Source organism: Notechis scutatus, chromosome 8, assembly GCF_049901735.1.
Source record: "Notechis scutatus isolate UNSWTSFEM ecotype Mainland chromosome 8, rNotScu1.2, whole genome shotgun sequence".
Classification (NCBI taxonomy): domain Eukaryota; kingdom Metazoa; phylum Chordata; class Lepidosauria; order Squamata; family Elapidae; genus Notechis; species Notechis scutatus.
In genome coordinates, this window is record NC_142016.1 from 15,845,054 (window position 1) to 15,870,185 (window position 25,132).

A 25,132-nucleotide genomic window follows, 5' to 3' on the forward strand; every position below is an offset into this window, starting at 1 on the left:
CTTACGGCAAGGTTTGGGGCAGGGTCCCAAAAGGCATGTGAAGTTGGCATTGCCCTTAAATTAAGACTTTCCTTCTGAGCATGGATGCTGCCATTTTGGTTTCACGATGAATGTCATTCAGTGAACTTGGTGTGCAGTTATCGTATCTGCTTTATTTAGCCCGGGACCTGCCCCATGTGTTCCAGTAATGTCTTGCTCTAGAGAGCTTTTATATAAATTGTAGTTTAGCCCATCTGATGAGCACGCAGGTGGGGGAAATGGGTAATGAGTACTCAGGAAATGCATCTGGAAGTATGCAGAGAGGAAGTGGCGGTTGCAGATTCTTGCCTTGGAAAGGAAGCTGTGCAAAGCAATGTGGGTTGCTTTGGTTTTAGCATAATACACTTGTCAGGCCAACCATTGTGGGCAATGAACCCTAGGCTCTTCTTAGGATCATTGTGAACCCAATAGTAGTCAGGCATGAACAACCAATTCTGCACATGAAAAATTCAATTAGCTACTTTATTGCTCCTGCCTGTTTCTGTTGTGGCCTGCCAGCGACCAATGGAGCTAGCAGCAGACTTGGACAGTGAGGAGGTTGGGGAGCAACATGGTCCAGTCCTGGAGTCCGGGGAAGGCTCTGATGAGTGGTCTATGTCAGAGGCAGAGATGGGGCAAGGCTTTCTAACAGTTATCAGCTGCCTTTGGAGTCGGAGATCAATGGGGCAGAAGAACAGCTGGAGCCTGTTCCCAATGTGCGCATGTGCAGAGCTGCCAGGAGAAGGGAACAGTTAAGGAAAAAGGGAGTAAAGGCATAGGTGGATGGTGAATGGCCCCTCCCACAGGGAATAAAGAAGAGTGAAAGGGGAGTGGTGTTTGCAGGAGACAATTAGTTCATGTAATTATTGTGAAGATTTGTTTGTGACTCTCAGAGACTCCTTGCCAGGTATTTTCTTGTACAGCGTTGCGCTTGGAAGCTATCGGCCTGGCAACTCTCCAAGCCTGGTAAGGTCTGTGGTTGTAATTCACCCTTGAAAGACTGTTTGCCGGGACTTTGCTGGATGTGAATGATAGGAATTCACATTAGCCCAACAAAAAGGGGTTTTGTTGGGACAAGGAGTCTGTTTCGTGGTGTTGTGAAGCCTAGTTCAGAACAGTTTCACTGGATGTTTCACAGACAGATGGTTTGTACCTGGACCAGACTAGATAAGGTCCAACTGCATTCAAGGGGTGTGTGTTGGATTTTGCCTTTTTATGCTTACCTAAAGATTCCAGACTAATACCCCACTTGACTCCTCACCTCGACTCAGCCAGTCTCTTTCCAACATAAGTTAAAGTACCGGTAGTCACCCACTTAATGTCCATTTGTGGGGTGGAATAACTGGCTGAAGGAGAGGGGGCCTTTCTCAGGGGAATAATAAGACATTCCAGCTTGGATCCGGTTTGGGGGAGGAAATGTCTGAGGTCAAACCCTTGGGTCTCCATCAGCTGTTTCCCAAGGGAAGATAGAGCCGTCTGGTGAGATTCTTGTAATACAGGTGATCAGCAATAAAGCAATAATACTTGGGTCTATTCACGGAATGATTTTGGTGGTGTAAGTTACTTGTGTCTGACAATTCATTTAATGACTAAAATTATGATGGTATTGGGGAAAAAGCTTACGACTGATCCTTGCACTGGTTATCATCCCAGCATCCCCATGTTCACATGGTCATAATTCGGGCACCTGGCAAGCGGCCTGTATTTGTGACCATTGCAGAATCCTGGGGTCATGTGATAATCATGGGGGCTTCCCTCATCACATTGCTTAGCAACAGAAGTTCTGGGCCTAGCCGTGGTTGTAAGCCAATGATAACTTGTATGGCTTAAAGTGGTATGCGACTCATACCATGCTCATAATCTTCCGAACAGCAGATAGCATCAAGATATTGAAAGATGAGTCATGCAAAGACCATCCCAAAAGCTTGTTTAGCTGGATCTTTCCCTTGATGTTTCCCTTATCTCCATGGGGACCATTATCACCAACTGAGAAGGAGAATAGATTTTTGTTTCAAAATTATATTCTAGGCATTTTTATTTATAACATTTATTCCTTAATGGTAGTGTTGAGTAGTTTGTTACGGTTAAGGTTTTTTTTTTTTTTAAAAAATAAATGGTCATGAAAAATAAATAATTTTGAAAGGGACTCCATGCAGAAATTGTTATAGCTACTTAGTTTTTACTTCTAGGATAACTAGCTATCCTATATAACAAACTATCCTATATAACAAACTATCCTATATAACAAACTATCCTAGAAACAAAAACTAAGTAACTGTAACAATTTCCGTGTGGAGCCCCTTTTCAAAATTATTTATTTTTCATGGCCACATATCTCTTTTTGTTTTTTGTTTTAATTTGGAACATTTTAAAATTTATTTTAAAACATTTAAGGAACAAAATAAATGACTACATAAAAGCAAAAAATAATAATAATGAAAAAGTACATAGTAAAAATGAAAATATCTGGTAAAGACAATTTACGGTTGTCAAAAAGTTTCAAATTCATTTTCATTGATGAAACAATGAATATATGCAACTAGTCATTCTATCTTTTTAAGAAATAATTGAAAATCGCAACAAAGCTCTAAACCAGGGGTGTCCAACCTTGGCAACTTTAAGACTTGTGGACTTCAACTCCCAGAATTCCTCAGCCAGCAAAGTTGAAGTCCACAAGTCTTAAAGTTGCCAAGGTTGGACACCCCTGCTCTAAACTTTAATAGGAATATTCATATCACCACTGTTCATTGTGATTCCTAAAATAAATGCATGCAATCTTACAAGAAAAGAAATATTCTTTTCCTTCTCACATGGCGGCTGTTTCTCTCTTGACAGGCATCATGTCTCTGTGGTTCAGCTTCTTGTCTGTTATGTGGCTGTTGTCCCTCCACCAAGAATTCAACTGTAACACGCCTCAGCTTCACCTTGTTTCTCTTCCTGGGGACGTTAGTGTCCATCATAATGATAATTCCAGGAGTGGAAGAAAAGCTGCACAAGGTGAGTGACACGTGGTGAGGTGCTTCTCCCTTCCCTCCTGGGCATTGAAATGAGGCCAAAGGTGCTTCAGAATTTCAAGGGAGCTGATAGTACTGTAAGTAATTTTAGCACTTCTATTAATTGTTAGGGGGCGTGTGAGACACTTTGACTTTGTAGCAGCTGTTACAAGTTTGAGATGGATTGGTCTAATGTTATTGGAAGGTTGCAACACTCTCTTGATATTCTGGAAACATTTTGAAGGCCAGACAACTCCAATATATTTCCAGAACTTTTCAGGAATGGTGGCTGATAGTAGGATACTTCCAGAATTGACCATAATGATTTATCTCTTCATACACGTAAACATGTTATTTATTAAATTAATTCATATGGCTTTCTCCTTATGCCATTAATAAGTATTTTGGGGCTTTAGAAAGCTCCCAATAAAAACCCAAACTGTCTTTTGGTTCTTTAACCTTCCAATTAACTGCTGTAATTTCCTGAGCTCTTAGCTTCATTACAGACAAGAGTAAAAATTGGCAAGCCAATTTGTGGTCTGCTTGCTCTTTAAATTGTTTGCATAATGGTCTTTCTTCCACATCTCAAACTTGCTGTGTTTACCTGCTGGTCTTTTGGTGCTACCTTTATTGTCAAATCAGTGGGTGGAGATTTCCAGTGGGTGGAAACCATCCAGATTGGTTTGGTTTGTATATTTCTCCATCACGCCATAGATTTCCTGGTTGTTCAGATTTCCAGGTTGGGGAAAACCCCAGGGGAAGTGTGTCATCCTGAGTTTGGAATTGAGCAGAAAAATAAGATGCCAGGGGAAGATGGAAAGATAATGGTATCATTTGACCTCCTCACTTCCACCAAAAGCAACAGTTTCCCCAAGTTTCTTTAACAAGGTTTATTGAAAGGAAAAAAGATGAGTAGTGTGGTGGCCAAGAGGTGAAAACGCTTGTCTCACACTCAGAAGGTTGAGAGTTCAATCTTAAGCAGTGGTAGATGTTTCTCTATCAGGGTGCAAAGAGAAAATATCTGCTGTGAACTGCCACATAGTCATCAGGAAGAACATCCGGCTAGTAAATGCTCAGCTCCAGTTGCCTCAACTCAATCCCAATAAAAGGGATTACAGTAAAAGAAAAAAAGTCTTTATTTTTTTCTTCATAAGAAAGGGAAAAATGAAAGGAGAAAGGATGAGGTTACAAAAATCTCAACAATTGGATTGTTTCTCCTCTTTAGGATTCAGTTTAGATCATGGATTCATAAGATGGAGGCTTCTCTCAACCTCTGACTCATATGAATGGGTTCTCTTAATTTGGTTAACTTTAATTTTCTCTTGAATTGAGGAATGTGTGGTTGGTTAGAATGCAAATCTCTTTCCAAACATGCCATTATATGGTCCACACACAACATGGGGAATGTTACCAACATTATAACATTGTCCTTAGAAAACTATTGTATCAGAAGTTTTTTTTCCTTGTTAAATTGAAAAATAATGCTGGGAAACAGGCAGGGAAATATTTTTATTTATTTTTATTTATTTGTCAAACATGTACAAGATAACAAGGATAGGTATGAACATAAATATGAACAAAGGGAGTAAATACAGGTAAATGGGGATAGTAAGGCAGGGACGGTAGGCACGCTGGTGCGCTTATGCACGCCCCCTTTAAGAACCTCTTAGGAATGGGGTGAGGTCCACGTAGGCAGTTTGAGGTTGAAGCTGTGATGGGGTTGAGGCTGTAACCACGGAGTCGGGTAGGGCGTTCCAGGCGTTGACCACTCTGTTGCTGAAGTTGTATTTTCTGCAGTCGCGTTTGGAGCCGTTTCCCTTGAGTTTGTATTGGTTGTTTGTCCGTGTATTATTGTGATTGAGGCTAAAGAAGTCGTTGACAGGCAAGATGTATCAGTAATGATACAGGCAAAATGACAGGCAAAATAATCAGTAATGGTTGCATTAAAGATTAGGGCTTTTCTAAAGCTGTCTTTTTCCTTTGACTAGCTTCCTGGATTCTGCGAAGGAAGCAATTCGCCTGTGGGCCTCAAGGTTGACTGCAAGGCCTTCCTGGGACTCAAATCGGTGTACCGCATGTGTTTTGCCACAGCTTCGTTCTTCTTTTTCTTTGCCATGCTGATGCTCTGTGTCAGGAGCAGCAAGGATCCCCGAGCTTCAATACAGAATGGGTGAGGCCCTTCGTTCAGCTGATGCTATTCATGCTCATGTTTTATCCTGTAAAGGTACAGGTTCCCCTCACACATACATGCTAGTCATTTCTGGCTGTAGGGGTGCTCATCTCCGTTACAAAGCCGAAGAGCCAGCGCTGTCCAAAGACATCTCCGTGGTCATGTGGCTGGCATGACTAAATGCCGAAGGCGCACAGAACACTGTTACCTTCCCACCAAAGGGGCCCCTATTTTTCTACTTACATTTTTAACATGCTATCGAACTGATAGGTTGGCAGAATCTGGGACAAGTAACGGGAGCTCACTCTGTTACGCAGCGCTAGGGATTTGAACCACCGAACTGCCAACCTTTCGATTGACAAGCTCAGCGTCTTAGCCACTGAGCCGCCACATCCCTTGTTTTATCCTATACCAGACAGCAAAAACCAGATCAAGGAATCTGGAAGTTAATTCTCGGAGCCTTCCTTTGATTCAAAGGAAGTGTGTTTGTGTGTCTGTGACTAAAGGCAAATGAAGCCGCAGAACCAATATTGATTTTGACTGATTTAAGGGCTTTTCCCCTTCCTTTTTTTTTTATTTTTATGCTCCGGCATCATTTCAAAGCTAGTCTTTCCATAGCTGTCATCTCAGGACATTAAGGTGAACTTGATAGGATCGTCATGTGTGTAAACACAAACATGTTTCACCTCAAGATCTAAAACATTGGATTTTTTTAAAAAAAATCCAGCTTCTTTCTTGCATCCCCACTTTTATAACTTTTTCCACTGATCTGTTCCTTCCAAGCATCTAAAAGAGTTTTTTAAAATTAAACTTTTATGAAGTATAGTTCTCTTCTAAAGGTTGCCAATGTCATCTTTGGCAGAATTTCAGTCAAAAAGAACAAGAGATCTAAGAAATAGATAAAAGCGTTGAAACTGCCCTTGCCTGTGCAGACAATTGGGTCAATTTTTATTGTGTATTGTCAAATTCATTTAAAAACTCTTAAGCAGGGCAAAATAAACTGCCCATGAAAAACAGCAGGATCAATGGACGGATATTTATTTTAAAGCTTCCCCTGCCCCCATTGGAATTCAGGATTGAAAGGCTGATCACACAGCTCATTTCTCTGTGTATTTTTATGTGTTCCAATGACATAATAATAACCCAGCATAGTTATCTCGTTTGCTGTGTACACAGTTGTTTTTTGTGTGTAACAACAACAATAATAACAACAATAATAGTAATAATTTATTGTCATTGTACATATATACACAGTATACACATACAACGAAATTCACAAAACACCCAGAGACCAGACCCAACACACACACACATACACACATGACAATCCCCAAACACACCTTCACCCGCCCCCTAAAACATACACAAGCATCCACACAACAGACCAAGTAATACTGTCCAACAGCTCACTGATGGTGGTCCTTAAGTTCATTGTTAAGTGCAATTATAGCTCTGGGATAAAAACTGTTCAGAAAACATGTGGTATGAGTTTTAATTGTTCTCTATCTTCTGCCAGAAGGCAACAGTTCACAAAGATTGTAAGCAGGATGGGAAGAGTCTTTGAGAATGTTGTGCAGCTTCCTCAAACAGCGAGATGCGAAGATGTTGTCCAAGGCTGGTAGCTGCAGCCTGATGATATTCTGGGCACTTTTAATAATTCTCTTGTAGAGCCTTTTTGTCCACTACAGAGCTGCTCCCATACTATGCAAGAATGCCGTATGTCAGGTTACTCTCAGTGGTGCTGTGATAGTAGGACAGAAGTAAATGCTGAGATAGATTTATCTTCCTGAGCATTCACAGGAAGTACAGCCTCTTCTGTGCCTTTTTCACAAGCATGTTAGCACTCATAGTCCATGAGAGGTCCTCCGAGATATAAATGACTTGTTGAAATCCAATTTCTCCCCATTAGTTCCCATATTTTATAGCACTGTCTGTTGATGTAAAAGCCTCCAAGGTGAATTTAGAGTCCAAGGCTTGCAGGAAGAGGGTATGAAATGTCTTCATGCCTTCCCTGAAACAGGACCATGCAAGCTTTATAAATCCTCTCTTAAAATAAAGTAACCTTGTTCCATCAGTGACCTGGTTTAGAAGTATACTAACCCAGTGGTCGCCATCCAGTGGGCCTGGTGGTCCGCGAGAAAGTTTTGGAGGTCTGTAGAGAAATGTCATCCCCAAAGCAATTAATCCAGGCTGCGTGGGAACACAAGGCTGCACCACCCACATGGCCCACTGAACACAAGGCTTGCATTGCGAACAACGCAAGATAGTGAGGGGAGGGGGGAAAGGGCGGAGGAGGGGAACTTGCCCAACGCGCCTGGCCTGGCCACCGGGCTGCTTCTTTCCACTTCTTTCTTCTGCTTTTGGCTGCACGCAAGGAAAGCAGCAAAAGTCTTTCTTTCTCTCCCCCAGACTCTACCAGAAATGCGTCTTTGGGACCCTGCAAGGCCTCCTGCTCCAAGAGGCTGCGCCAGTGTGACAAGTCTCACAAAGATTCATTTCTGGCAGAGTTTGGGGGAGAGAAAGAAAGACTGCTGCTGCTTCTGCTGCTTTCCTTACATGCAGCCAAAAGTCTCTTTCTCTCTCTTTCTCCACCTGAGAACAGAGCTGGAGCTGGTATCCTGCAATCTCAAATAAAGAACGATCGATCGGTCGAAAAATGGAGTGGGGAATTTTCCTGCAGACTTTTTTGGGGGGGATTTTTCCAGGGTCCCTGGTCGGCGGGATTTAAAATTGTGAGTTTGGTGGTCCCTGAGGTCCAAAAGATTGGTGACCCCTGTACTAACCCATACTATAGTTCAACATAGTTTCCGAATTGAGACTATTCTTTAGCAAGGTCTTTAATCATGTTTTCTTACAGCTCACCTTAAATATAGCCCTCCAGAACCGTAAAGCCTACAAACTTGAAATTTGGCACATACGTACCTCTTGGCTTCTAGGTGCTCACTAAGAAAGAATATTTCGAAATGACTATCAGAGCATTAGTATTTCCTATATTATTATTAACATGCTCTGATGCTAAGGAGTTCTTTTCCCCCTTCCCACCTGAAAAGAAATCTGTTCCAAATGCAAAACACAAGCAGAGGAGAGGAGTTTCCATTTCAGTTTCACAGCACCAAGCAACAGTTGAGCTAAGCCACGCCCAGGCTTCTTGCTGTCTCCTTGCTCACACAGCAAATACTGTTTCAGTTTCCAAACAGCCCTCAACTCTCTCACACACTGACAGGACGCTAGCCAGATGTTGGAAGGCAGAATTTTCCCCCCCTTATTTTCCTCCCCCAAAACTAAGCCCGATCACATAGATTCATAGTGAAGCACGGGTAAAGAGCTAGTAGGGAATATCAGTGAGAACAAAGGATGCTGACAACCTGATCAAATAACAAAGCCAGCAATAGTTTTGTTCCTAACGTGACCCAACCCCCCCCCCCCCTTTTTAAACCCACCCCCCCCCCCCCCCCCCCCCCCCCCCCCCCCCACCCCCAAGGCCGCCCCTGAGCTTTCTGACCCACCTGAAAACCTCACGGGCACTTTTCATCAAAATGGCGGCGCCAGCAGCCGCGCCCGGTAGGACTGTCCGGACGGCCCCGACGGGGCCCTGTCCTACAGGACATGTTTGCTAGTGAGGGATAACTTAACTCTAGTTGACTTACCTTGTTCTACAACTCTAAAGAAAATTTTTCTTTCTGCCAACTTCAGGTTTTGGTTCTTCAAGCTCCTGATGCTGATTGGAATAACCGTGGGTGCCTTCTATATTCCTGATGGAACATTCACATCTGGTAAAAGAAAATAAAAGCCTTTTCCGTGTATTGAAATTGATCTGTGATGCAAAATTCTGTTCATATGTATGCAGGCATTGCCTTCATTAAAAGGAGCATCTCAGGGCTGAATGATGGTGCTGAAGATCAGCTTTGGTATTTTAAGAGAAGGGGCTAAGTTACCAGCGCTTTTATTTATTTTTATTTTATTTGTTAAATTTATTTAATGCCTGTCTTGTTGTTGGGCTCATGGGGCTATTCTAGGCAGCTTAAAATAAGAAGGAAAGGAAAGGAAACAGAACAGAAGTAGAATAATAGGACAATGGAAGAATGACAAAGGAACATAGCGAAAACAATACATCAGTTTGTTAACCAAAATGATGGATAGGTGGAGAGCAGAGAGCAAGGCAGAGAGAGGTGAAGTCTTCCATCAGTCTGGCAGCCACCTCCATGGAGGCAGGATAATTTGGGGGCTAATTCTTGGATAGTTTGCCTGCAGAAAAATATAACCTCTGAGAAAGATATTAAGATAAGGCTACTTGCTGGCCCAAGTGTTGTGCAGGCCTAAAAGGTAAAGGTAAAGTTTCCCTTCGCATGTGCTAGTCATTTCCGGCTCTCGGGGGGTGGTGCTCATCTCCGTTTCAAAGCCGAAGAGCCAGCACTGTCCAAAGACGTCTCCGTGGTCATGTGGCCGGCATGACTAAACACCAAAGGTGCACGGAACGCTGTTCCCTTCCTACCAAAGACGGTCCCTATTTTTTACTTGCATTTTTTACATGCTTTCGAACTGCTAGGTTGGCAGAAGCTGGGTCAAGTAACGGGAGCTCACTCTGTTATGCGGCACTAGGGATTCGAACTGCCAACCTTTCTGATCGACAAGCTCAGCGTCTTAGCCACCGAGCCACCACGTCCCTTGTGTAGGCCTAATGAATGCCAAATTTGGGAACAGAGAGAAATTAAGGCTGAGAGAAATTATAATCCATTTAAGGCTGACACGGTGCTCCCAAACTGTTTTTAAAGCTTGCACATCCTCCAGGCCTCTGTGACATATTTAAATTTCCTCATGGGCCTGGTGGTCTCATTCATGGATGGTAGCATGAGATAAAGTTGAGAGTGACTCTCTTGTGCCTCTTGTGTGTTTTCTCCCCAATGAATGAAGTCTGGTTCTACTTTGGCGTGGTTGGCTCCTTCTTCTTTGTCCTCATCCAGCTGATCCTCTTGATTGATTTTGCTCACTCCTGGAGTCAAATTTGGCTGCGCAACTCAGATGAAGGCAACAGCAAGTCCTGGTATGCAGGTCTGTATGAAACACACCTGTTCATTGGGGATTGAAATGTGATGCTCCAAGTGTGGGTGGGTGGATGGATGGATGGGTGGAAAAAGGAATTGCTTTTCCCATCATGACGCTCCAGATTTGATGGGATTGGTGTTCCTCAAACACTCAGCCAGTAGAGATAGTCCTCAACTTATGACCACAATTGAGGCCAAAATTTCTGTTCCTAAGTGAAACATTTGTTAAGTGAGTTTTGTCCCATTTTGCGACCTTTCTTGCCACAATTGTTAAGTGCATCCCTGTAATTAAGTTAGTAAATCTAAATTATGTGAATCTGGCTTCCCTGTTAACTTTGACCCCGGGATACGGCAACCACAATAAATATGAGTCAACTGCCAAACATCTGAATTTTGATCACGTGATCATGGGGATGTTGCAGTGGTTGTAATTGTTGAAGAATGGTTATCAGTCACTTTTCTCAGTGCCCCTTATCTAGCCTGAATTCAGATGTACAAGCCATGATGATGGCATTCGCACAGCCCATGAAGCTAAAAGCAAAAAAACAACTAATATGATGGCGTAATCCAGCAGTTTTGAGCTAAGGGGTGTATTTGTCAGGGTTCCGGCGATTGCCCTAATTAAATCATGAGTCTCGAGCCAAGCTTCAAAAAAAACCTCAAAAAATGTATTAGGAGCAACATGTTGGCATACTGTAAGAAGCCAACTTTGACTCATGTGATTTACGGTCACCTGTGACCCTTTTCCCCCCCTCCCCCCCTCCCGGGTGCGTCATAAATCAGATTCTCCAACAAAGCATGTTTTTTTTTAAAGCAAGTTTTATTAATTTCAAAAAACAAACAAATCATCATCAACCATTACATATTTGAACCTTTTTCCATTATAGATTTAACAAGTCAGATAAAACTTTATCTTATACAATACATTTCTATATTATTTCATCTATTTGTTTCTGACTTGATTATCGTCACTCTCTTTCTATGTTTCTACAAGGTTTCACCAATACTCTCAAAGACATAAACAAACACAAACATACATATAAAAATCTTTTAGTAAAGTAACTTGGCCCCAGGTACCTCTCTTTATATGGGCTTTAATTATATTCATGCTCATCTTACAGATCATTACTTATTTTATTTACCATTCTGTATCTTCTATATAAACTTCTCCACACATTTCACTCTTCATAATTCTATCTTATTCAATCCATCTTAATTTAAATCATTATATTTGTATCTTTTGCCCATCCTTTATTATCCCTCTATCTCATTCCTTATAATGAAAAAAAAAAAAAAAGAATTTCTCCTGAAATCACTAATCAGAGTATGATGCCTTTCTATCCTCTCCCTAAATTAATTAGATTAACATTTAAAATAACACCTAATACCCAATTTGATTCTGCTTGGTACATTCTGTCTACTAATTTTTACTTTTAGTAACAATATAAACAGAGTAAAAAATCAAAAATGTTTAAATACATAATATCCTCCTAAATACGTAGTTAAATAATAAATCTAAATAATAAATCTTATAGCATTCTCATTGCCTTTCCCTCAGTATTTTATTACATTTTAAAAATCAATCATTATTAAACATTTCAACATTTTAATTTCTTATTAACTCTTAAGCCATTCTAATTTTCTATTTCTAATACAAATGTTACAGTACCATCTTGTGTACCTTGCAGAATCTTTTTTAAAAAAATTTATGCTTTACCCATTATCCCTAAAAGGATTCCTCTTTTCCCATCTAATTTTAAAACTTTGTGGCTTTTCTCCGCCTTTTCCCTTTCTTTCTTCCCCCACCAAATCTTCCTACCCCACCTTCTTCTAACCTCTGTCTTGCGGCATCCCTTCTCTGTTGTATTCCCTTTTCTCTTGTTTGCTATCATTGTATTTATTTTGCATCATATTTTTCTCTTTCTTAAATGTTTTTTAGATCTTAAATCCTTCATTTTCCTCGCTTTCTTCCTTCCTTCTTTTTAGATGAATTTTGGGATTCATTGAAGATGGCGTCTTCATCTTCTTCTTGTTGTTCTTCAGCTTCCATCTGTATTGTCTGTTCATAGTTAACCAACGCCATTTTTAAAAAAAGAAAAGCTTTTTCCATACCATCTTTACAGGCTGCTTTTGTTTGCTCATATTCATCCCTCAGTTCCTCAAAAGAAAAAGCCATTATAGATCTTTTCCCTTCTTTTTCCCTCTTTCTTCTCACACCAACCAAAATATTCCAAAAGAAAAATAAGACAATCCCAAAGTCCACAATCCTCAATCAATCCAAGCCAAGCCAAAATTCCCCCTTTCTCTTCCAGGGGTAGTATCAGACAAAGGAAAAAAAAAGTTCAAATCTGTGTTTTGAAGCCTTATTAAGATTTTATTTCTGTTTTCAAATCCTTAAGGCATCTCCTCCAACAAAATCCAACCAGATAAATATATTTTTGTCCTCTCCCTTCCGACTTATCCCAAAAAGCTAGTTTTACCTGAAAAAAAAAACAGGTTTCTCAATATCCATTTATTAATTCCGTCAGGGGAGAGTAAACTTTCCTTTCAGCACCTCAGAATTGCCGCTTATTTTCTCTTGTGGAAAAAAACATCCAAAAAGCCATCATTTTCAGGAATTAAATTAAATATATCTTAGAGTCCTGGGTCGACCAAGAAAACTTTCACTTTTAAAAACTTTCTCCTCTTCCTCCAGCGCATACTTGCCCAGCTGCCGGCTTCTTTGTGGCGGCCATTACGGACCGCCGCTGCACCGTCTTGGTAAAAGGAGGTTCTGCCGGCTAGGAGGGGTCTGCAGCACCCCAAACCCTTTCCCGGATCCCCCTACCTTCAGCTGCCCCTGCAGGGCAGCCTTGCTCCGCACCCTTTCGGATCGGAGCCCCAAAAGGGCTAGCGCGGCAGGGATCGCGCAGCCGCGAATCCCTACCGCTCGCAAAGCCGACAAACCGGAAATCTCCTCCAACAAAGCATGTTTACGGGCTGGGTGTCATCAATCACATTCTCCAATGAAAGATTTCCATGGGCAGAAGATCCGGTAGCCTAATCTTTGTAAGATAAGCATGGAATGTACTTCTAGTTTTAATTTCCATACTGCTCCTTCAGGCTTCTCCCCGCCTTGCATATGGCAACTCGAAAACAAGCATAGGAATGCTTTACGAGTTGACACGTATCAGCCAAATCTTCAGCATGTTGAGAAAATGCCTCATAAGTTCTACTTTGCCAAATCTGACGGTCCTTTCCCTCCTCCTCTTCCATAGCTCTGTTTTTCTTCACCTTTCTGTTCTATGCTGTCTCCATTGCTGCCATTGTGCTACTCTACGTCTATTACACCAAGCCAGATGGCTGTACCGAAAGCAAGATCTTTATCAGCCTCAACCTCATCTTCTGCATTGTGGTCTCTGTGGTCTCTGTACTGCCCAAAGTCCAGGTATGTTCTCGTCCTCAGATTGTATTGTGAACCATTTATCTTTTCCCATCGCCTTATTCTTGAGTAGAGTGAGGGTAAACACTTACAGTGTAATATGTATAATTTGTTATTATTTTATCATTGAAAGTAATACGGCAGATTTAGGCCCTGGGAGTTCCATCATAGTCACCGAGGGCCTTCTAAAAACCCGTTTTGCCAGCCTGAGAATGGAATGCCATCCTTGCAACAGGGAGCAGGCTGTTCTATAGGAAAGGGCATCACTACCATGAGCTTCTTTCCATGTAGGTGGGGATCCTTCTGACTGTTATCTGTCAGCAACTAGAGCAGGGGTGTCAAACTCAAGGCCCAGGGGCCGGATCCGATCCACAGGGTGCTTAGATCTGGCCGACAGGCTGCCCTGGAAACAGCAAAGGACTGGCCTGCAGTGGCTGTGCCAGTGAAAATGGAGCTCAGGAGGGTCATGGGCAGCTCTCGCAAACTCCGTTTTCACTGGCGGAGGGTTGTAGGAGGCCATTGCAGCCGAAAACGGAGCTCGGGAGTCAGTTTTTGCTGGCAGAGCGCTTGGGCCACCACAGGTGCCCCCCCCCCGATACCAGTGATGAGCTGGCCACGCCCACCCTGGGCATGCCCCCTGGCCCTCCCAGGGTCAAACACAACCCTGATGCAGCCCTCAATGAAATAGAGTTTGACATAGACAATAATGTCTAGAGCAGGGATCTGCAACCTTAAAACACTCAAAGAGCCATTTGAACCCATTTCCCACAGAAAAGAAAACACCGGGAGCCAATAATTTAACAACCGGTGTAACTGGGTGGCTGTGGACAACTTGACGTCACTCATTCCCACCCAGTCACCTCCTGCTCTGGAATATGGAGCGAGTCTCCATCCCCCGCCATCATCCTTACCTTCTCAGGCCAGGCAAGGAGTGACGGGGAGGGGAGGGGCCAGCCAATGGTGGATCAGCCGACAGGGAGCCACAGCAGAGGGCCAAAAGAGCTGCATGTGGCTCCAGAGCCGTAGGTTGCAGACCCCTGATCTAGAGCCCCCAGTGCAAAGGAACTGCACAACATTTTTGTACCTAGTTTGGTCCTGGTTTGCCCTGAATCTGGTTTTATTTTTGCTCCTTGTAACAAGTGTTTTTGCTCCTCTACAGGATGCTCAGCCTCATTCTGGCCTTCTCCAAGCCTCCATCATTACCCTCTATACCATGTATGTCACCTGGTCAGCTTTGGCCAATGTACCAGGTAAGCAGTTTTGCTCTGTTGTGTTTTGAGGGCTTTCTGCGTTAAAAAAAAAAAAAGACAGAACCTGTTTCTGAAAAAAAGTCCAACATGGTATACGATCCAGCCAAGAGAAATGCATCAATCCCACAAAGCATTAGCTTTAAAACCAGTGGAATGCTTGGACCTCAAAGAGCCTTCTGTAGTTGCTTTGTTTTACAAGCCCAATGGGTGGGTTTACCGGCACCCTTAAGCCAAAACTCTTCAATTTGCTCAGGGCAATGTCTGATGCTGCCCATGAAATTAGGATTCTAGCATGTAAGAGGTGGAAGGAAGATTGGAGACTGTTGACCAGCTTTCTATCTTTTCCCAATTTTCATGGCATTGATTCTTGGGAGAATCTGTTTTAATTCAATTAATTCCTGTAAGAGACACTTCTGGATTCTTGGACATTTAAACATCTCCTTTTTGCCAGTTTTCTCTACAAATTCAGGCATAGTGCCCTCTTCTGGGGGAAAAAGGCTTTCTCAACAAAGGGTCATGATTCATGCTGGATGGAGAGAAAGGGCCAAACCTCTTCCATATCTGCCTCGCTCTCTAGGAGGACTGACCAATCAGCAAGCCTGGGAGAGTTTGAGGAGTAGACAATGGTCAGACTTGAATTGAAGAGTACGTAGAATTTCTCTTTTTCTCTTTCTAGAGAAACACTGCAATCCAACTCTCCTGATAAGAACGGCAGGGAACAGCACAACAGCTCTGCCTGAGAGTGGCCAACCAACTCAATGGTGGGATGCCCCAAGTATTGTAGGCCTCATCATATTTGTCTTCTGCACCCTCTTCATAAGGTGAGATTCCTGATCCATTGACCTGCATGAACGTAAGCCTTGGTTTGCTTAAAAAAGCATTCATTTTATAATACGACAAAAATCGATTAGGTTTACAGAACGTGCTAATCCATCAACTGGTTTGCAGAGCAGCATGTCTGCACCCTAAGCCAAAACCAAACAAATCACATGGTGGCTGAGCGTGTGATATTGTTCTGGGCCCAACAACGAGATGTTTTCTGTACACCGAGTATCTCCGTTTCAGCAGCAGGACTCCCTCTGCTGGTCATTAGATTCAAATAAAATAGGATAGAATTCTTTATTGGCCAAGGAATTTGTCTTGGTGCAAATGTTTTCAATATATATAAAAGAAAAGATACATTCGTCAAGAGTCAAGAATCATAAGGTACAACACTTAATTAATAGTCATAGGGTACAATAAGCGATCAAATCATACTAGGAAACAGTCAATAAAAATCGTAAGGATACAAGCAACAAAGTTACAGTCACACAGCCACAAGTGGGAGGGGATGGGTGATGAGTGATGAGAAGATTAATTAGTAATAGTAGTGCAGACTTTGTAAATAGTTGAACAGTGTTGAGGAAATTATTTGTTTAGCAGAGTGATGGCTTTTGGGGAAAAACTGTCCTTGTGTCTAGTTCTGGTGTGCAGTGCTCTATAGCCTTGTTTTGAGGGTAGGAGTTGAAACAATTTATGTCTGGGATGTGAGGGGTCTGTAAATATTTTCACAGCCCTTTTTTTGCTCTTCGTTTATAAATAAAATGCTCTTGATTGATTAAAGACTATTCTCCCCATGCATCTAATCATATTTTAATAATAGCCAAGGAAAAACCTATATCACATGAATTGTTTATTGATAAGGGAGCAAAAACAGACTATATAGGATTTGTGCTCTTTCACCATTTGTTCCTGTACTCAGAGCAGATGTTCATCCTCCCTTCTCTGGAGTGCGTCATATATGCAGATACTACACTGGCAGTCATACTGTCATATCGGGTGTGCCAGATTCCATGACCCATTTGCTTGCCATGTGCTATTAGATACCCTTAATGAGAAATAATGAAATGGGAAGTTGGCATGCTGCACATTCAGAATACAGAATAGTAGAGTTGGAAGGAACCACTGGAATCTTCTAATCCAATCCCATGCTCAAGCAGGAGATCCTGTACTATTGTGGATAAATAGCTGTCCAATCTGTTCTTGAAAACTTCTGGATGTCAGCCATTCAACTGATTAATTGTTCTCACTGCCAGAAAATTTCTCCTTAGTTCTAGATTGTTTCTCTCCTTGGTAAGTTTCCATCCATTACTTCTTGCCTTGCCCTCAGGTGCTTTGCAGAATAGGTCAGTCCTTTCCATTGTCTTTGCTAACAATTGCATGGTCCCTATAGGCATTCTTTGGAAATCGCAAAGGTGGGCTATAAATGTCAACCTGTCAAGGAGAAACAAAGACGATTAAAATTGGAGGTGATTATGATATAAAATTGCCAGGAGTAGGACTTGAGGATTATAATGGTGATTAATCTTATTTGTAGGGATATGCAATATTTACAGATCCTGAAATAGAACATCCTACGGAAGCTTGGAATGCTCTGATTCTCCTTCACGCTACACTGAATCTCCTCCAGACCTAGCCATTCCAGGAATGGTTGTTTAAGTCAACCCTGCACACTGTTTGAGGTGATCTACAGTCCTGTTTTGGGGTTGATTACTCTTAGTACACCACAAATAGCTTCTGGTTTGGAGGATTAACTTCCAGAAACCACCCAATCACTCTTGGAGGGTCATGGTCTGGAAAGGAAATGGTACAGCCCCAAGATTTCCAGAATGTTCTGTTCTCGATTCTGAGAGGCTTTCCACATCCTTATTCATGTGTGTTTGCTTTATGGTAAATGGAGGTTTGGTCAGTGGTTGGATCAACCTTGGCAGCAATTTTACAAGAACTGCCATGATCTATTTTCAAAATATAGAATATCTCTACCAGCACCAAGGGACTTGTTTCTAAAGCAGGCCATAGAAGTTGGAAGTGATTTCCCCCCCAATTCTTTATTTACTTTTGACACCCTTTTGATAAAACTAGATTTAAAAGATGCTTTTAAACTTTTTAAATGAGCTTTAAAAACATGGATCCAAAGAGTTTCTCCATTGATAAGTGAATAATGGATTGTGAGTATGGAGGATGAGCAGAAGGGAGAGTGATGCTGAGTAAACTGACCAAGCCTCGTTTGTTTTGATTCTAGCATCCGTTCCTCGGACCATACACAAGTAAACAAGATGATGCTCACTGAAGAAAGCCCGGCCATGTTAGGGGGTGGAAACACGAACCTTGAAGATGGGATGCACCGGGCTTATGACAACGAAGAGGAAGGAGTGACTTACAACTACACCTTTTTCCATATCTGCCTCTTCCTGGCCTCCCTCTACATCATGATGACCCTTACCAACTGGTATAGGTGTGTACAACTGGCACTGCCCTTCTTCCCCTGTTCCAGTCCCATCTGTTTCAAATAAGAATAGAATAGAATAGAATTCTTTATTGGCCAAGTGTGATTGGACACACAAGGAATTTGTCTTGGTGCAAATGCTCTCAGTGTACATAAAAGAAAAGATACATCTGTCAAGAGTCAAGAATCGTAAGGTACAACACTTAATGATAATCATAGGGTACAATAAGCAATCAAATCATACTAGGAAACCGTAAAAAAATTGTTAGAATATAAGCAACAAAGTTATGGTCAAACAGTCATAAGTGGGAGGAGATGGGTGAAAGGAAAGGAGGATTAATAGTAGTTAACTTGAGTTGTGTTTAAGAGATGGGGTGGCTATCTGAAGACTGTTTGAAAGCATCAACTGGTCCAGAACTTCATGCTCTGGGATTTTAACCTTTTGAGCATTTATTAGCTAGTGCTGTCTTTGTAAACTTCTAATGTGGTTTTGGATGAGAACCCCAAGGGTGAGGATATCTATGTTTTACTTTCCTGTATGAACTTCTCTGTTTTTAAGGTAAAGACAGGCAGATTTTGCCTCCTTGAGATGCTGCTCCTTCCCTTTTCAAGTGCAAACTAAGGTGGAATCTTCCCTTGAGACCGATATTTGGACATTTCCTATAAACAGCAGAATAACATAAGGATCGTGGTTCCAAGTAACACTCCCAACGAAATCAAAACTCTGAGGCCTGGAGTTTTCTCAAAGTAACAATTGATTAGAAATGTCATATTGGCACAGTTGGCGAAAGCCCGACTCTGAAGGACCCGAGGTTTTCCCCACCCAAATCAAAAAAGAGCAGAGCGGGTGGCATGGGATATCCTCAGTCTTCTAGCTCCTTGCCTTCCTGTATCTAGAACTTTCTAGAACTGTATCTAGAACTTTTTAGAACTGTATCTAGGCAATCGTTTATAGCTGGCTGAAGAATTCTGGGAGTTGAAGTCCGCAAGTCTTAAAGTTGCCAAGGTTGGAGACCCCTGGTTTATAGAGTTGGCCCTGACTGAAATGGTTCCCAGTAAACAGAATCTTTAGAACCCTGTCTGGACGGGGTTTCTTAAGCTTAGGAAAAAGGGTGTATAGGGAAGAATGGCACCAAGAAGATATTAAACCATAATCTGGTTGGAATAGGCTTCATGTGAGGTGTAAACCTCACAAGATAATTTTGCATGCCGGCTGAAGCAACCTGCTATGGCTTACTCAATCACATTTAAAACAAAAACAAAAAACTCCCAGCTTCTCAGGATGCGCTATGCCTCTTTAGGTTTCTAGCGTTCCTGCTTTACCGTCTCCTTCCCGTTGCCTAGGAAACCAGCATGATTTGTCAGCTTGGCGCAAGTCAAGCTTTGGGAAGAGAAGGGGGGAAAGAGCCTTCTCCTCAGATGAACTCCACGTTGGCTGCGGGAGCAGAAGCAGGTGCCGCTTACAAGCTGGCAAGCTGTGCCTAGAATGGAGCATTTTGGGTGAGGGACCAGAGGGTGAGGGGAGAATGCAGGGAAGGTGAGACAGTGGTTGCAAACAGCATTGCCTCATCCCAAAGTCCACTATATTCGTTTGCACAGAACCTTATCTCTGAGTCCTTTGGTTATTTTTAGCGCATGACTTTCTGTCACGTCCCCCCCCACCCCCAGACCTGCAACGGTGCCAAGTTGCGCTGCAGTGGGTTGGCAGGGGCCATATATTGCCTCAGCAGGATTGACGCGGAGTGTGTGTGTTTGTGTGTGTGTTTGTGTGTGTAGAATGGAATGATGGTCCGGTCTGTGACACCGCTCTGACCAAAAATCCAGGCTGCTCTGCCAAATTCTTGGCTTGCCTCTGCCCTTTTACGAATGAAAACAAACCAGAGAAGGGCTTGCATGCTAAATTGGGGTTGGGTTTTTGATCTTGCTTTCCCCCGGAGAAGAGGCGGTACAAGGTCAGGCTGAGTGCATAACTGCAGGAATCGGGCTGAAAAAAAACAAGGAAAGGGCCAGAAAAGACCTAATGCAGCAAATAAATCCCATTATTCTTTTCCCCCAGGCTGGCAGGCTGATTGGCTGGCTGGCTTTGCTACTGCAGAGATGGGACTGGGAGAATCCAGCCCTGCCACATTATTGGTGTGTGTTTGTGTGTGAACAAGGCCCTACAGTAGTACTGCTCAATCTTGGCCGCTTTAAGATATGTGGACGTCAGCTCCAGAATTTCCCAGTCAGCATGAATTTTGAAGTCCACAAAAATTGAAAGTTGCTAAGGTTGAGGAATGGTGCCCGACAGGCTTTCTGGAGGTCCTTCTGCTTCCCTCTGTGGGTTGGAGTTTATTTGGGGAAGAAGGCAGGAAAAAGTTGTCGGGGGGGGGGGGTTGTTACTCATTTACAAAGGCTTTGGCTGGTTTCCTACCTTGCCCTAAACTGCGGCATGCTTAGCTAAGGTTTATTGAATCAATTAAACCCGGCTGGGTTTATGTGCCAGGCCCTGGTTTACGAGTCACAGTGGCTGGGTTTGCAGCAGAAGCTCAATCAGAACCAAGCAAACCACAGTATGGTTTAGCCCAGTGTTTCCCAACCCTAAATAAATTACCCAAACCTGGATAAAAGTGGTTTTTCTTTGGGTAATGACCCTATGAATCCATTACCCCTCACAGCAAGGATGTTTAAAGTTTACTAAAATGTACTTGAAAAGTTCCCAAGGCAAAAATTTGAATTATCAATGGTAACTTGTTCAAATGACATAAAGATCATTCAGTGATGCTGTTTTGATAATAGAGATAGTCCTCAAGTTATGCCCATTTGTTCAGTGACCATTCAAAGTTATGACAATGCTAAAGGAAAGGACTTATAATCAGTTCTTGAGATGTATTAAAACTTTCTGATGTGGTAATGTAGGAAAAAGTCTGGCAAACACTAGTATATAATAATGATGATGATGATAGAATGGAATGGAATGGAATGGAATGGAATGGAATGGAATAGAGAATAGAATAGAATAGAATAGAATAGAATAGAATAGAATAGAATAGAAAATATGGAATAGGAATAGAATAGAAAATATGGAATGGAATAGATGGAATAGAATAGAATAGAATAGAATAGAATAGAATAGAATAGAATAGAATAGAATAGAATAGAATTCTTTATTGGCCAAGTGTGATTAGACATACAAGGAATTTGTCTTAGTGCAAATGCTTTCAGTGTACATAGAAGAAAAGATACATTCGTCAAGAGTCAAGAATCATCAGGTACAACACTTAATGATAGTCATAGGGTACAATCAGCAATCAAATCATACTAGGAAACAGTCAATATAAATCGTAAGGATACAAGCGACAAAGTTACAGTCCTACAATCACAAGTGGGAGGGGATGTGATAATATAATAATAGAGATAATATTATATTATTATTTCTTTTATTCATTAAAGTTGAGTGAGTTTCATGTTTAATGAATAAAATAGATGATAGTATAATAGTGTACTTGGTTGATTTATATGCTGTCAGCAACTTGTATCGACCATCAGAGCCAGTTAATGATATTTGTGATACATTTTTAAGTGTTCAGTTGACTGAGTTTCATGTTTAATAAATAAAAGTTAATAACAACAACAACAACAACAACAACAATAATAATAACAACAGACAGGACTTTGTAGGTCATCTAGTCCAACCCCCTGCTCAAGCAGGAGGGGGTCTTATACCAGGGCTCCTCAAACTTGACAGTTTTAAGACTTGTGGACTTCAACTCCCAGAATTCCTCCTCCAGTCATGTTAGCTCAGGAACTCTAGGAGTTGAAGTCCACAAGTCTTAAACTTGCCAAGTTTGAAGACTCTTGCCCCTGCTCAAGCAGGAGACCCTATACTGTTCTGACAAGTGGACATGCACCTTCTTCTTGAAAGACTCCACAACTTCTGAAGGCAAGATATTCCACTGGTTGATTCTTCTTACTATCAGAAAATTTCTCCTTGAGTTTCCATCCATTATTCCTTGTTTGGCCTTTGGTTGCTTTGGAAAATAGGTTGTCCCACTGCTCTCTGTGACAGCTCTTCAAATATTGTTATCATGTCTCCCCTGATCCTTCTCTTCACTAGACTAGCCATATCCAATTCCTGCAACCATTCTTCATATGTTTTAGCCTCCAGGTTTAGCATAGTGTGCTCTCCAACTAGACTAGTCTTACTGATATGGATTTGGAAAAATTCCGCAAGGTTTTGGCGGTAGACATTTCCCCTTAAAACTATCAAGAGACCTTGTCCATGTAAGTTGGTGAGCAGCAGTTATTCTCTTGCACCCATTTCCCCTTTGTTGGACTTTCACAAGGCCTTTGAGGACACAGGCTGTGTTCCATTAGTTGGAATTGCCCGGATGTTTGATTTGGAACGGTGAGTTTGGAGGCGTGTAGCAATTCCAGGCCTCATAGTTTTTTCTTGAATGGGCTTTTCTTTCTCTTCTAACAGAGCTAGAAGGCAGCCTCATTTGGAGTGACTTGCTCAGGGATTTTGGAATTATTTTTAGGATTAATAAATGCTGCATGTGTCAAGCTTATGTGCATCTATCCTGAATGGAGTGAAATGGGATGTACAGATAGTCCTGTGGGAAGAAGGTCCGATTTATAGACAATCCACACTTAGGAACCCTGAAGCCTCACAACGTTTTCATGAATTGTCAAAAAAAACACCTGTATATTAAAAAAACAGGTGGCGTCAGCAGCTCATACAAACATTATGTGGCTTTGCATTTCGTCAGCTTGAGTTCAAACTTCCATACAAATTCAAGGTAACAACAGCTAGGAGTAGAACTTGTTTGCAACCTTGGGAATGTCTGGGTTAAAATAGGGGTATGGGGGGCATGCAGTGGGAGGAAGGGAATTGTAAAATATCTGGTGGATTTGAGTAGGGCTTTTTGGTAAGTTTCTCTTAGATAACATCAAGCTGAGCTAAAATGATCTCCAAAAAAAACCACCAAACCCGTAAAAAACAACCCAACCCAAAAAGGAATTAGAGTTGGCCCTAGCTGGGTTTGGGATGCAACCCCACCTGGTTATCTCAGGTTTTTTTGATGGCAGTTATGCAGTTGCTACTGTGAAGGCCCAGTTTAATAAATCAGCAAACTGAAAATAGCATTTATAGTATAGCTTTTGACTGCTATGAAATGGGATTAGAAATAGTGCGGTATTAATCCAGCGCAATGTTTTTCAACTTTTTAAGATATGTGGACTTCCAAACACACTAAAGTTGAGTCCCAAAGGTGTTTTTTTCAAGCGGCAATTGGACTTTCTTTCTTTGAAGATGTTTCCCTTCTCAGCAAAGAAGCTTTTATGGAGAATCTCCATAGACATAAAGTCGCTAAAATTGAGAAATGCTAGTCTACCGTGACTGAAAAATAGAATTTCAGTTGATTGATTTGTTAAAATGTATTTGTAAGGGTGAAATTTCTGAAATTTCTGAACTGGTGTTTCTCAAACTTGGCAACTTGATGATGGCAGGAGAATTCTGGAAGTTGAAGTTCTCATGTCTTCAAGTTACCAAATGAGAAACCCTATTCTAAATGATATTCCATATAATTGTGTTAGTGAAGGCATTAGAGAATGACGTGGAAGAAGAAGGTCTGGGCTGAACATGAAGGTTACAGCTGATGCATGTGTTGTTGTCTCCATTACAAGTTTCCATTGTATTTGGTAGGGCTGAGAATCTGATTAGCAATAGTGCGTCAACTCTGCATTGCCGTTGCTATCCAGCTGTGTATAGATGCTGAAACAAATAGGTGTACAGGCTGGAACAAATCTGTGTACAGATACTAGAACAAATAAGTTTCTGTTTTAGTTATATCCTAGAAGAACACAACAAATAATCTGACGTGAACAACATGATTTTCTGTAGCAAACTTGGTTGCAGCCTGCTGAAGATGGCTTCATTCATGCTTGGTACATGAAACAACACATTTGAATAAGCTCTGTTCTGTGCATAAGAGTTCTTTTCTTTAGAAATTAAATTCTTTGGTTGTTGTACCAGTGCACAGCTGTTCAGATGCAGGGTGAGCTTGAACGTATAGGAATGATGGTTTCTTAGAACTGGGTAGATGTCTTGGAGATGGGAGTGGCATGGATTTAAATCCATCAGCTGTCTAGAGTCACTTTCTCCAACCTCTTAGGACCGCTGTGATTAAGCACTAGAAGAATCATATATGTCACCCTGAGGAACATCTATAATTGATAGACGGTTGGATATGATGGGCAGGAATCTTTCGGAACCTCTTAAACTGAATGTTTCATGTTCTTCTATCTTTCCTCCAGGCCTAATGAAAGCCGCCAAGAGCTGACCAGCCCATGGACTGCTGTCTGGGTGAAGATTTCATCCAGCTGGGTTGGGCTTCTCCTGTATCTTTGGACTTTGATTGCCCCACTTGCACTTCCAGACCGTGACTTCAGCTGAAAACTTTCAAACAGTGCCAACGTCCCAAGGGAAAGAGTTACACGGTGCCATGGGAAATAAGCAAGCGAGATCAATACTTCTGGTTTGAATGTTAGGTGTGGGCTCTCATGCTTATGAAGGCAGAAGTGACCAATCCTTCTCTTTCCTCTGTCTTACATTCAGACAAATCTTTTTGTGCCTTTACTTCTTAAAAATTTATAATAAACCCCAGTTAAGCGGGTTTAATTCACTTATGTGTGCAAGACTCAACACACATTTGTGATGGAAGATGTGTGCACACTTCCCCCCCGCCTTTATGCTAATGGCCTTCGAAATATATTGTAAAATACCTGAGTAACTTACATGGTGCTGCTCATCTTTAAATATATATATATATATATATATATATATATATATATATATATATATATATATATATATATATATATATATATATATATATATATATATATATATATATTTGGCATAGGAATAACTATGTGTTCCTTTTTAAGTTGTGGTTTAAAGGAATTTTTCACCACTTTGCCTTGTTACAAA

The 25,132-nt window shown here is 41.6% G+C and overlaps 1 protein-coding gene across 1 annotated transcript in view; it reads left to right on the forward strand.

Annotated features, from left to right (window-relative positions):
* Positions 1-24,810, forward strand: part of SERINC2 (serine incorporator 2) — a 32,991-nt gene extending 8,181 nt beyond the window's left edge. Inside the window, exons 2-10 of the mRNA XM_026679443.2 lie at positions 2,854-3,015; positions 5,000-5,181; positions 8,875-8,954; positions 10,093-10,230; positions 13,481-13,650; positions 14,804-14,894; positions 15,571-15,715; positions 17,956-18,168; positions 24,457-24,810. Of these exons, the coding sequence (XP_026535228.1) occupies positions 2,854-3,015; positions 5,000-5,181; positions 8,875-8,954; positions 10,093-10,230; positions 13,481-13,650; positions 14,804-14,894; positions 15,571-15,715; positions 17,956-18,168; positions 24,457-24,595 (1,320 nt within the window). The 3' untranslated portion in view covers positions 24,596-24,810. The remainder of the gene's footprint in view (positions 1-2,853; positions 3,016-4,999; positions 5,182-8,874; positions 8,955-10,092; positions 10,231-13,480; positions 13,651-14,803; positions 14,895-15,570; positions 15,716-17,955; positions 18,169-24,456) is intronic.
* The last annotated feature ends 322 nt before the right edge of the window (positions 24,811-25,132 follow it).